We start from the raw sequence: 13,696 nt of genomic DNA, 5'->3' as shown, positions 1-13,696 counted from the left end.
GTAACCACTTCGATGCTGAATTGCATTTAGCTCGAGAGCCGATAGGCTCGAGAGCTAAATGCAATAACTCCATGGCAAGTGGAATTATCTTGACGAATGCATTTGCACGAGTACATTATCCGTCATACACTTTGAGTGTATTAAAACAATAGGCAATATTAATTGCTGCATTCATTATATTAGTTTTAATATTAGGGAAAATATCTTACATTTTAAAAACACCGTCAGGTCATTGACCAGCTAGGTAGCATTTAACTGGTAAAGAAAATCAATCCCTGTATAAGTTAGCTATCAACGGTATCGATTGCGTCATACGTCATACTTTAGTAACTTATTCACGCATGGTTGGTAACCAATTGACTTTATGTTGTGATCATTTAATATCGTGGTTTCGAACACAGAGAGCACTGAAGCAGTTCACCTGGAAACGATCGATTTAGATGTCCAACTAGTAGGCCTACTACGGTGAATTGAGATGAGAAAAAAGACATATCAATATCAACTGGACTTTATAGCTCTATAATTTGAACTTTAAAATCTATTTATATTAAAACACACGACATTGGGATTTTACAATTTGTTCAGTATTATAAAGCATGATCATGATATTATGCGCTAGTGTGTGTTTCCAGGCCCGGCCATGTTATTTTAGATATAGGCCTACATGTATTTCATTTGTAAAATGCTGAATATTTTGCAATGGTGTCATCTTGTATAATTATGATCCACCTGTTTTTGGCCCTTTTTAATTAAAAGAAGCTCGATTATTCTCATTTGATGTTTGATTTATTTGAGGTCATTAATCATAATTTATGACAATGATATTTGCAAAATAGAACACCGTTTGTAACTATACCATTTTAACACCACGGAATGTATATTCGTACTTTTTTGATGGTATATATGTCGAACAGACAATTATATAGTTATGTGACCTCTGTGTCGAAAGCGCCACCTAATTCTACTATATAGTTATGTGAAAGTAGTATTTCTAGTATTTGAGCGTGCACGTATTATCTAGAATCTATTGTTTAGCGTGCGGGTTTTAGATAATGCATTGTTTAGCGTGCAGGTTTATATAATTTGGGCTATGAAGGGTAGTTCGCGAAAATAATGCACGGGAGAAGAATACATAACGATGAATAGAAACGGGCACTAGAAGTGTATTCAAGGATATAGACACGGCAAGACAAAACCATAACTGGATTTATTAAAAGCCGGAGTTTCCCATATCAACTTTCTTCAACACATTTTTTCAATCAATCGATCAATCAATAGATAAATCAATAAATAAATCGATCGATCAATTATTTGAGTATGGGCGAAATTTGTCTTAGTGACTTTTGGCCGAAACCCTGAGCATGGAAGGGTGGTCCGAGTGATAGGGTTTAAGGGCTCGGTCACCCACCACCTTTGCACAGTATTTTTGTGGGACCTGCATTCTGAATATGAGGAATGTCCTTCTGATATCAAATAAATTTTATTTTTTTAATTCTCAATATAATACAAATTCTATAACAAATTATTAAAAACACTGTGCAATGCCTTTCTCCCTCAGTCCCGAGCCTTACTACTTTTGACTTACGTATTACTTTTGAAACTCATTCTATTCATACGGACTGAATGGGACCAAATCTCATATCAGGACTCAGTGGAATTACGTGGTGTAGGCCGTAGGCCTATATCAGCAGTGGCGTATCGACGGAGGCAGAGAGGGGCACGTGCCCTTGGCGCCACCTCAGGGGGTGCAGAATTGACCAATTCAGCATCGATTCTGCATCCCCTCCAAGTGATAAAAGTCTATTTTCGCGCGCTTCACGCGCATTTCAGCACAGATATACTCATTTGAAAGACCAAAATTCACTGAACTTCTTAAACCAAAATAATTTTAATACAAATGGTATTTCAGCGCACTCCTAATAATTGTTTCAAGAATGGGGCGCCATTATGTATCCTGAGCTATGGGCGCCAACAACCCCTAGCTACGCCACTGTATACCAGGATGCAAATTTACTGTCAGAGGCTTGGTACTGTCATATTATTGGCGAATAGCAATCTCACAATTGGCTAACTAGCTAAGATGTTAAATTTTCACAAACAGACAATACTTACAGGTTTCTTGATCGTAAGGCCTACTTCTAATTAATAAGGCAATCTGACACAGTCCTTGCTGGAATCCGACTGAGTGAAAAAATAGTGCAATGTAAACTTTTGACAACGGGTGTTTTCTGTTTTGTTCCCAAAATATAAATACTTGAACCTTCTGTGATTTACACGATAGTAACGTGACCCGACTATTATTATCATTTATCAGTATTATTAATATTATTATTAGCATACACATTTTGTGTTGAATTAGTGATGATACTATTATTGACCATCAGATATGATCACTGATGATATTGGCCACAATAAAGTAAGTAGGTCTAGACCTACATGACCTAATATTTCAATCCATTAAAAATGAAGCAAAACATTGCCAAAGCGAACAAATTAAAATTAATATTTTAATCAACTTTTCGATTGTCAAATGCATATTAAAATGAACACAAGAAGGACAGTTAAGAAGTTCTTAGAAGAAGAATGAATAGTTATTCTTTCTTTCTTTTTTCAAACAGAAACTACTGAAAATACTGCAATTACTCATAACTGAAAAGATTATTTCCACGAACTTTGTACCTTGTCATGCTTGTGGAAAAGCCTTTGTCTGGTTAAGGTTGTCCAGGGTAAGGTTGTTGTATACATTTTATCTAAATTTATATCAGAATGATTTGTGATATATTATAATACAGACTACGGTACACACCGACACCGCCTGGCTAATAATTATTTGGTGCAGAAGGGACACTAAAATGAATACACGGGATCGATACACGTGAATTGCTATGCACGATTTTGATATCAGACGAAAATCTTCTGATACCGGGTTAGAAAATGATGAATATCTCCCGTCATGATTTTTTTCTCAAGAAACCAGATTTGGTCTCATAAACTTGGAAATACGTGTTGAAAAGATATGATAGTCGCTAGAATGCGCTTTGAAAATTGGCCGTGCGCTTTGAACTCAAAATTTGACCATTTTATATTGCGTTGGTCCTGTTATGGACTACAGCGTGCAGCGTGTAGTACAGCTGCACTCACTGTAGGCAGTATAAAAGTCGATGACCATTGACCTCAATGGGGTATACAAGCTTAATCACGCACAACCAAGATCGATTACCCGGCTATTAATTGTGAGTAGCCTTAGTTATGTCCCTCGACTAATTATTAGTTTAAAAGAGCTTTAAAGGTTTGAACCAAATGGCTAATCGTGGCTGTGGATTTAACCTACCATGGCGATTCCTGCCATGAAGATATAGGGTCGAAGACACTGTGCGGTATAGAACACATGACGTAAACTACAAGGCTGACATGACGGCCCGTTCAGTTACATAATCGAACAAGGATCTAATGGTGTCTCAAAATATTACCAGTCATACTGTAATCATGGTAATCAGGCTAGTTCAACTTTTAGTCGATTCCTCATATTATGTAACATAAAACAAAGTAAATAGAAAGCAAAATTAAACTTGGCACTACTCAAATTTGGTACACTCACCGGAGCGCTTACACCGGTGAACCGGCATCTTCAGCGGATGTTATTGCTCAGAAGATTTGTTGTTGTCAGTGATGTTGTTGAGACATCTTCGATGACATCACAGATGTACATGTAGATGACGTCAAACAAGAAGATGTTGTGGTGCCCCCTTGGTTCCGGGGGTTCAGGAGGTTGTCCCAAACAGGATCGATGTCTAACCCTTTGTTCTGATTAGTCTTTTAGTTCTGATATGGATTGCTTAATTCCAAGACCCTACGAAGGAAGTCCTTAGACTCCCTCTCTAACACTTTTCCCAGTCAATCTGGTGCCTTTTACTCCTGCCAAAATGTTCTTGGAACTGGCCAAAACATCTGCTTGTTTGACGTCTTCTACATATGTGACATCCTCGGAGGTGTCTCAACAACATCACTAGCAACAACAAATCTACAGAGCAAGAAGACGCCGGTTGACTAAGTGAAACTCCGGTGAGCATGGTGAGTGTATCAAATTTGAGTAGCCTAAATAATAAAACGAAGTAATTTGCTAAAAATCTACAACACTTACGAAGTACTTATTGTTCTGCAAGAAATTCATTACAACAATATTTGAATAGACTTTCAAGAGTCATGCATGAACTGGCCCCGGAATTGGCTTCTTGGTATGGGTTCTTGCAAAGAGCTTCAATAGTCGTAGAGTAGCAATAGATGATGTAATGCTTTGTTCCTTTGATGCCGATTAGAAATTGCGACAGGCTATTCATAAAAGTGGTACCATTGTTTCAAACAAAGGGGTTCCGCCATTAAATTGGTCACTGATCCGGCATCTTAACGCTTTACACAACAGGCGAGTATAACTAAAGTGATCACAATACAGTCATGTGTAAGGGCAGTCATGTGTAAAGTGGTACCATTGTACTCACGTATCCCAAATGTGCGCTTGTGCGGGCCTGAAGTCTATAAAGGAGGCTTACGTTGTCGATATAATCTTTTTATCACCCACCTGACTTCAGGCGCTTTATTTAAATAAATTGAATGCTCCAGCTGATCGATTACACATCAGAATGTGAAGGCTGCCGGGTCCACATTTCTATAGTACTCTATAATGGTAAATGCTGCATATACAAGTAAGTATAAGTATAGGCCTATAAAGATTTTTTTTCAAATGTCCATTTAATTTTATTTTAAGAATGAGATTGGCATAGAAATATCGGCGTACCCAAAGGGGGTGGGGGAGGAGCAGCTTCGCCCTGTGAGAAGTATTGAGAGGGGATGAGGGAGGAAGAGGGTATTAGGAGGGATATGGAGAATGAACAGGGAGAGTGAGAGAGGACAAAAAGAAAGAAAGAGGGGGAAGAGAGAAGGAGAGCGAGGGAGTGATAAAGTTAGTGTAAGCCTAGTAAAGAATAAGTACAGAGAAAGAAAATAAAGGAAAATAAATGTAATAATAATTATTATAGAAACTTAACACATAACAGCACTAAGCAGCCATTCGATGACATCAATGCCGTTGTGCGTTAGAGAGTAATTAGAGAGCCCATCAGATGTAATTCGCACCTGTCAAGCACAAGTCACCCAATTTCGAAAACTGGACGTTTAATGTACACTCTCAGGAATATTGATTGGCAACATTTTCCAATATGTCAGCGCTCTAATAAGACACAATAGAACAATGAACGTTGCAGCCCGTTGGGTTCTTGGGTGTGTTATTATCTCTATATTTTCTCTAAATGGATTAATCGGTTGGTATTCATACACTGTTAATTCTTCAAGGCAACCTTAAATAATTACACGAAGGATACAGCCATATTGCCACGATTCAGATCTACACAATCACATCATTGCAAAAATCTTACAATTTTAAAATTTTACATACAGCTGGCCCGAATGACATTTTCTACATGAAAGCATAGTCGACAATACAAACTCAACAACAGTACTGATCTATAATTAACAAATTTATCCATAAAATAGACATTATCAAAGTATTTAATTGATCATTAATGGGTTTTATACTCTTTATTTCTACACGTAACAGTTGTTTGAAATGATCTTTGATGTTTAGACTACAGCATCATTTAAACAAAATTAATGGTCAGCATCTCGGGCAGCATCTGTTGCGTGATACTGTTCCAAAGCACGTATGTAGATACATACTGCAGTTACTGTCCGTTTTCCTATACACAATACACAGAGCTCTCACAATTGACGCGTGACCTCTACATTAAGTAGTGCCAATATTTAAAGTATTCTCTGAAATTCTAGAAAATATAGTTTTGTAACATGTCATAAATTTTTAGCTAATTTAGGTGTTTGGAGATATTCGCACTTTTGTCTTTTAGGAAGGATATGTAAACGACAGATAACACCAAAAATATGAAGAAATTATTTCCAAACCGTGTTAAGTCTGCAAACCATTATGCTTCTCATTTTCAAGAACGCTGGTTAACAATAAGCACACTATTGTCTCGTTTCGTAAACAAAAGCCCACACAGTATTATTAGCTTTATAATCGTTCACCCAACTGAAACTATAATACCAGCTCATTGCTCATTGCACGAAACATGTGTAGTGTGGATTTAACCAGAGAAGATCTGATTTAATCAGTTGAGCTGTTGTCAATGAGTGTTATCTTGGTTTAATAGCTTTTAATGGGGTTTAAGTCCTGCAAAGGTCTTGGTGAATTCTACTGTAGACATGACTGCATCATGATCGAGTTAGAACTTTTTAAAGGTCATTATATTGCTCGGACAACATCATATCATTGGCACGCTAATATTATGAGGACAATGAAAATTACTCTTTTTTTTGAAAGACATTTAAAAATTGATATTCCGTAAAAACCAACCTAAGCGATGAGTTCCTTCGAACGAGACAGATTTGACCTAGAAAAATGTTGACGTCATGAAATGAATGTGCCTGCTTTGTGAGAAGGGACTATAAACATTCTCAATGCACAGATCGTATACTGTTATTGTTCACAGAAAAAACTCTGAATTAAGTATTACAAATTTAATGGTTTTTAAAGATATGGATAAAATCAGCCGCTTCTTTTTTTATATATTAGTAAATTGTGATATTACAATTCATATGTATATCAATATCATGAGAAATATTTGCGCTAAAAAAATAAAAAAATAATTTGAGCTTAGAATTTCAGTGTGATCAATCTGAGACTAGCATATAAACCGTGTTAAGTCCACAAGCTCATGTATCTGATTTCCCTGTGCGATATTGCAATGCTATAATAGTTATTATAGTTTCAGTTGGATGAAATATTTAATACAAAGCAAATGGCATAGTAACAATACTGTGTGAGGCTTTGTTTCCGAAATGAGAACAATAGTCTACATATTGTTATGCAGCATCGTTATGGTAAATAATAGTACAACTCATTGTTGCTAATGTCAAACTTGTCAAAGTGATTGTGATTGTGTCACACAAGTAAATGAGAGCATGATATAGTGTCCGCTTCATTTAATTACGTCATCAGCCTGCTGCCTTGAAAATGGATTACGCTTACACGTACGAACCCGAACTTTACCCACACAATTTTCTTTTTTCAGCATAAAAATGGCAACGAGTGTCAACTTGTAATGTAATAATTAATCGAATAGAGATAAACTTGTTTTTGCAATAGACCTGCCCTGTAACAAACTGTGACGGTTTATCACATTATCATCGCTGTATAGCATTAAAATTTAAATAAAAAAATAGACTTTAAAAAGTTGCAAAACTCACCAAAATATGTCAGATTAATATATAATAAGTGGCTAGAAAACCATTGAATAAATAATTTTAAAAAAAAACCGTAATTTTCTCATGTACCCAGCAAACACAAAAACGTTTTAAAAACGTTTTAAATAAGTTATATTTTGGCTTTTGGTTTAGGTAAAAACGTTTTAATAACATTAATATGTCGGGTTATAGAAAGGTCATGATAACGTTTTAAAACGTTTTGTATGAAAACACATTGCAACAATATTTTTAATGTTTTCAAAAATGTTTTTGTAAACTATTTTTGCAAACATTTTTGCCAAATATTGTGTCAATACTTAAATAACATTATATCAAAATATTTGAACCCAGCAAACACAGAAATGTTCTTAAAATGTTTTTTCAAAACCTTTTAATAACATTTAAATGTCGGGTTATATAAAGGTCATGAAAACGTTTTTAAAACGTTATTGAAAATATTTCAGGCAAACATTTTTCGCAAAATATTTTTCAACGCCAAAATAACATTCTGTTTAGAATGTTTTGTATCAAGTTTTCAAGAATGTTTTTGGAATGTTATTAAAACGTTTTTATACCCTTTATATAACCCGACATTTAAACGTTTTCTGTAAAACATTTTTGTTTGCTGAGCAGTAGATTATCAAAAAATATTTTTTAAGGTTATGAAAAAGTTTTATACTCTTAATATACCCTTTATATAACCCGACATTTAAACGTTTTCTGACAACCTTTTATAACCTTTTGCGAATGATGTCGAAAACGTTTTGTGTTTGCTGGGTACTGTATACTGACATCTTTCCCGTTTAATTTCAAGACATAAAGGCGCCTGACCACCATGGGCGGCGATAATGTATAATCGTTATGAATACGGCAGAGTGCCGAATACGCAAAATTGCTGTTCTGAGTAAACGGCGTTTAAAAATCTTGATACCATTCCATTGAGCCTTCTAAAAATTTAGAACATTCGTGAGCACTCATTTGAAATGTATATTATAGAAGTGAGTGTACACTAATTATTTGCAATACTTGCATGTTCTGAAACAATCGATATATCCCTCAAAACGCGTTTTAACAGCTATTCGGCTTTATGCTGTAGCCAAAATGTCTCTACCACTGCGCAGAGAGAGGTCGAATACGCATTCAACTACGTGTAAACGATAGCACGCATTCTGGATTTGGGGCTTTTGTGTAGAATTTACTGGTTGTCCTAAGGCTATGTAGACTTAAGTTGCTATATAAGTTATAAATAGTCATCCCTGTAATATTTAGCAAAAACTCGGGGATTTTGAAGCAAAAGTAACAATATTGGCTTATATTTTGCGTACGATTTTCCGGTATTTTCCAATTTCCCGGGCGCGCACTCACATTATTAAACCACAACAATATCATGTGGGGAATGTTTGTACTTATTTTTGGTATCACTGGATAGAAAATACCTACAGCTATACGTTGGTATCAAATATATTAGTATATGACATGTAATATAGAAAATTCGGGGTTTCCGCTATACAATACTATAGATCAACATGATTTGTACAGCTAAGTATACGATTCGTCTCTCTGCCGAATTCATTTATGGCACTTACTTAGGCGCGATTCGTCCAAATCAAAATTTCAATAACTACGTCGGTGAGTAAGATTTACCATTAATTGTTGGTGGAAATAAAAGATAACTTGAAACATAATAATAAGCATACAAGAACTCAATTTGCTCAAAATTCTCGATTCGTCACTCTGCCGAATTCATAACGCGTTATAGCCGGTTTCTATTGTTCTAAACAATATGGAATTCGGTTCAACCACCACTAACTGCTGGTCAACCGGCTATTAAATGAACATTGTACATGTTGTATGAATCTTTTTGATCATGAATGTATTTGACCAAAGACGAAATTTAAGTTTTCAAACAGACACTTCCAAATTTTATGGACGAATTCAAACTTAACGGGATATTAAATACAACGAAAAATGTGTTAAATTAACTGAGAAAACCTATACTATATTGAAGTTTGGAATTAAATCAAAATACTGGACTTACTATTTTTAGCAAAGCTACGTTGCGTGTGATACCATCACACTTCATCAGGCAACTGACCCGCTGGACTGGTCATGTGACAGACGGCTAGGGATCGGCTTGATGGCTCTGTCCCATGCGTGAGATAGGTTGTATCGTAGGCCTCCCTTTATTGAGTGATGGTGAATCTACTCTCTCCCAAATAGCCTCTTTGATGCCTCGGCGGTGCCACTGTTCCTCCCTGTCTAAAATGGTTGCATCCTCAATGTTTATGGAATGACCACTTTCTTTGAGATGTAAATAAACAGCGGAGTTTTGGGCTTCGTTGGTGCTCGGCCGCCTATGTTGGTTTACTCTGGATTTTAGGGCTTGTTTGGTTTCACCCACATAGGATTCAGTGCAGTCTTTGCCAGCACACACAAGTCCATACACAAGATTAGAGGATTTCTCTTTGGGTTGTTTGTCCTTGACATGAACAAGTTTTCCACGGAGGGTATTTCCAGGTTTAAACGAGGCTGCAATCCCGTACGCTTTCAGGTGTTTCTTGACGCGTTCCGAGGTTCTCGAGATGAACGGTAGCGTAGCCCGCGCTTTAGTAGGTCTGCCACCCCCGTTGGTTTGTTGTTATCCTGGCTTTTCTTCTTGTTGGCTTTCAAGAATGCCCAGTTGGGGTAGCCACAATTTTAAGTGACTTTTCAATGTGGTCTTTCTCCTCCGGGACTTGTTCAGTTTCACTTATGATAGTGTCCGCTCTATACTGGAGTGGAGAGTTCGTATGACTCCTAGCTTGTGTATGAGAGGATGGTGAGACCCAAATTGTAGATAATGGTCTGTGTGTGGGGGCATAATTTTTGAGGCACTCTTTCACTACTTTGATAGCAAAGTCTGGTGGGATACAAGTGAAGAGAGCACTTACATCATAAGAAGTTATGGTCTCACTTTCACGAAGCTTAATGTCTTTGATTTGATTGACAAAATCCTGCGTATTTTTAATGTGGTGCGGTGACTTTCCGACTAAGGGACCGAGTATTTCTGCCGCGTACTTGGCAAGATTGTATGTTATGGACCCAACAGGTATTGGTTCGGCTTTGTGAATCTTCGGGAGCCCATAAAAGGCAGGCACACTTGGCTCCGAGGGGGGATCTAGTTTCCTCTTTTGGATAACGTTCAAAGTACCCTCAGTGGTTAACTTAGTTGTAAAATCAGTCACATGACCAGTCCAGCGGGCCAGTTGCCTGATGAAGTGTGATGGTATCACACGCAACGTAGCTTTGCTAAAAATAGTAAGTCCAGTATTTTGATTTAATTCCAAACTTCATATACTACAACTGGATGACTGAAAACATTTATCAATTTCCTATACTATATTGTTAACTATTGTATTTTTATATCATAATGGCGAAGTGGTGTACTAATAATCGGATTAACTATCATAGCAATAGGTGAAAGCAATGTTTGAATATACCGCGCTGCACTGGTGCGTTCACGCTGTACCTCTGCATTGAACCATATCATGCTGATCACTCGCACCTGTAAGATTAGTATCTCAATTTGAAAAGATCGGTATTGTATTCAATCTATGATGGCATACATACACAGGTGATGAGTGCAACCCATGGAGCAACCTGCTTGTAGTGTTGGGCGATACATTCACAATTGTTTTCACCTATTGCTATGGTAGATTTATTACTTCACTTCGCCAACGTATTCTTTTCTGTTCAATCATTGAATGATTCGTTATATTTTGTTTAAAAATTATTGCTACAGTTCCCCGTATTATCTTTGTTTTAATTGTGCAATTTAATTATACAGTGGGTTCAACATTTACAGGCTCTGCTTTTTGTTCTACCTCCACCACAGTGCTGGGGCTTTTTTTTAATAATAATTATTGTATTTTTGTTGTTCATCTTTGATGGAATAAATTTCATTCATTGATTGATTGATCTACCAGGAAAATTAGCATTCAAATTTTGAAACATTCCATTTCAATGAAATTTTATTTACCAGATTCATGATATGAAAAAGTTAGTGTCTGATTCAGGTATTCTTGGAGTTTCAAACTGTAGGGTGTGAAGAAGTCTGACATCTGTTGCAAGAGATGTTGGGGTACCGTCGGGTGTGACCTGCCTTTGTTGGGTGTCATGCACTTAGTATCTTCTCTACCTGTGACATTCGCGCAAAAGAATCCTTTCTTTGAACTGAAATAGAAATGTTCATCTGTAAAGAAATCTGAAAGTCGCAGAAACTTTTCCACTTTTTTCAAGGCCAAGAGAGGATTTTTCATGAATGCATCTCCATCAATAATAAGAACACGATTCCTGTCAACATTTTCAAAAAGGTTTTTAATATATTCAATGTAAATTCCTTTTCGAATAAACAGATGCGATGTATTAAGGTTGCCATGGTTATCGGTTATTGTTTCCTCAAAGTTTCCCAGCATCTCGTATCCTTGATGGGCCGTAATGTTTTGTGATGATCGTTTAGATGATCTATAAATTGCTAACTCTTTTAGGTTTCCCGTTTTTCTTAACCATGTTATCTTTTCTGATACATGCACATAGTCAGATATAGCTCTCTTTACCGGATCACGAAGTATCACAATCAATTTTAAATCATGAATGATATTACTAACCATATATTGCAGTAATTTCGGATCATCAATATAGCCAGGAAAATCAACTATGGAAATTTGATCTGATGTACTCATTGGCATTTGTTTCAGCCAGTCTTCAACATTTGGATTAAAATCTAATTCAATTCGAGTTTGTATTTCAGGATGAAGATCGAGAAACAGTGAAAGAGTTATAGTACCACATTTCTTTACACCGATAATAAGAACTTTTGGTAGTTTCCTCTCGCAGCCCATTTCTTGAAGCTCTCGTTGCGATTTCAAACGTTTTTTCCCATGGTAACTGTAGCAACTAGTAATGTTCCATGTAGGTTGAGCTTGTTGAGTTACCACAGAAGATGACCTTTCTTTTACGTTATATTCCATTCTGCCGTTACTGCTCGATAAAATGGCTTTGTCTCCATTTGTAGATTCCATTTTTGAGTTAGCTGCGCGATGTTGTGAAGGATCCTTGTACACGTATTGTGACCAGCAATAGCATAGCAGCATTGACAATAGGCAAATTATTACCAACATTAATACGGACAAGCTTGTAGGTCTATATGTTCTAGCAGTATATGCAGTAAGCAAGTTAGTTGTCCGTCTAGTTTCTAGTGACTTCATTTTCAGTTTACAATTAAGTGCTTCAAATGCTTAATTAAACGTAAAATCTGATATTAAACAAAGCTGAAAATACGTCACAACTCGCAAGTTTGGTTGATGTCGACTTTTCTGTTCAAGAGATACTACCAGCTACTACCCGTAGTAAATCATATTCGCGTAATGAAATTGGTATCTGGTTGGGTTATTCAATGCATCGTATTGCGCATGAAAAACTTTCGTGCATCTGCCAGGCTACTTCAATACACGGCAATGCAGCTGTTGAGTTCCCATCGGCTGTTCTGTCATTCGTCAGTGTGTCTTTACTGTGCAAAAACCTTATGCTCAACGTTGGGAGTTTCCATAACCTGACCACCTTTTCTGACACTCTTTTCTGACCACCTTTTCTGACCATCTTTTTTTACCATCTTATTTGACATTATTTTGATGTTTGCCATGATGCAGTCATGTCTACAGTAGAATTCAATTCGACCTTTGCAGGACTTAAACCCCATTAAAAGCTATTAAACCAAGATAACACTCATTGAAAACAGCTCAACTGATTAAATCATATCTTCTCTGGTTAAATACACACAACATATGTGTCTGCTTTACACGTACAATGGAGCATTGAGCTGGGATTATACTTTCAGTTGGGTGAACGATTATAAAGCGAGCGCTAGAGAACAATTGTGTGTGGTCTTTGTTTACGAAATGAGACAATACGTGCTTATTGTTAACCAGCGTTCTTGAAAATGAGAAACATGGTGGTTTGCAGACTTAACACGGTTTGGAAATAATTTCTTCATATTTTTTGGTGTTATCTGTCGTTAACATATCCTTCCTAAAACACCAAAGTACGCATATTTCCAAACATCTAAATTAGCTAAAAATTTAGGACATGTTACAAAACTATATTTTCTAGAACTTTAGAAGAGTACTGTTAATATTGGCCGGTTATTTTTCACACAGCGACGTTAACTAGGCATATCCCCATACTTTTAACGTAGGCTATTTGTAGAGGTCACGCGTCAATGGGAAAGAGCACTGTGTATTGTGTATAGGAAAACGGACAGTAACTGCAATATGCTTCATTTTTTATTATCTTTACACTTTGCACAATAATGTTGTACCATTCTGGATGTTAAAAGTGACATAAAATT

General features: G+C 36.5%; 1 protein-coding gene across 1 annotated transcript; it reads right to left on the bottom strand.

The window, feature by feature from the left end:
* Positions 1-9,522: 9,522 nt before the first annotated feature.
* On the bottom strand, positions 9,523-12,756 carry LOC140150708 (heparan sulfate glucosamine 3-O-sulfotransferase 1-like). The gene has a single exon (XM_072172796.1). The coding sequence runs from the start codon at positions 12,555-12,557 to the stop codon at positions 11,322-11,324; it is 1,236 nt and encodes a 411-aa protein (XP_072028897.1). The 5' UTR covers positions 12,558-12,756; the 3' UTR covers positions 9,523-11,321.
* Between the last annotated feature and the right edge of the window lie 940 nt (positions 12,757-13,696).

Source organism: Amphiura filiformis, chromosome 4, assembly GCF_039555335.1.
Source record: "Amphiura filiformis chromosome 4, Afil_fr2py, whole genome shotgun sequence".
Classification (NCBI taxonomy): domain Eukaryota; kingdom Metazoa; phylum Echinodermata; class Ophiuroidea; order Amphilepidida; family Amphiuridae; genus Amphiura; species Amphiura filiformis.
This window is presented reverse-complemented; position numbering and strand designations above follow the sequence as displayed.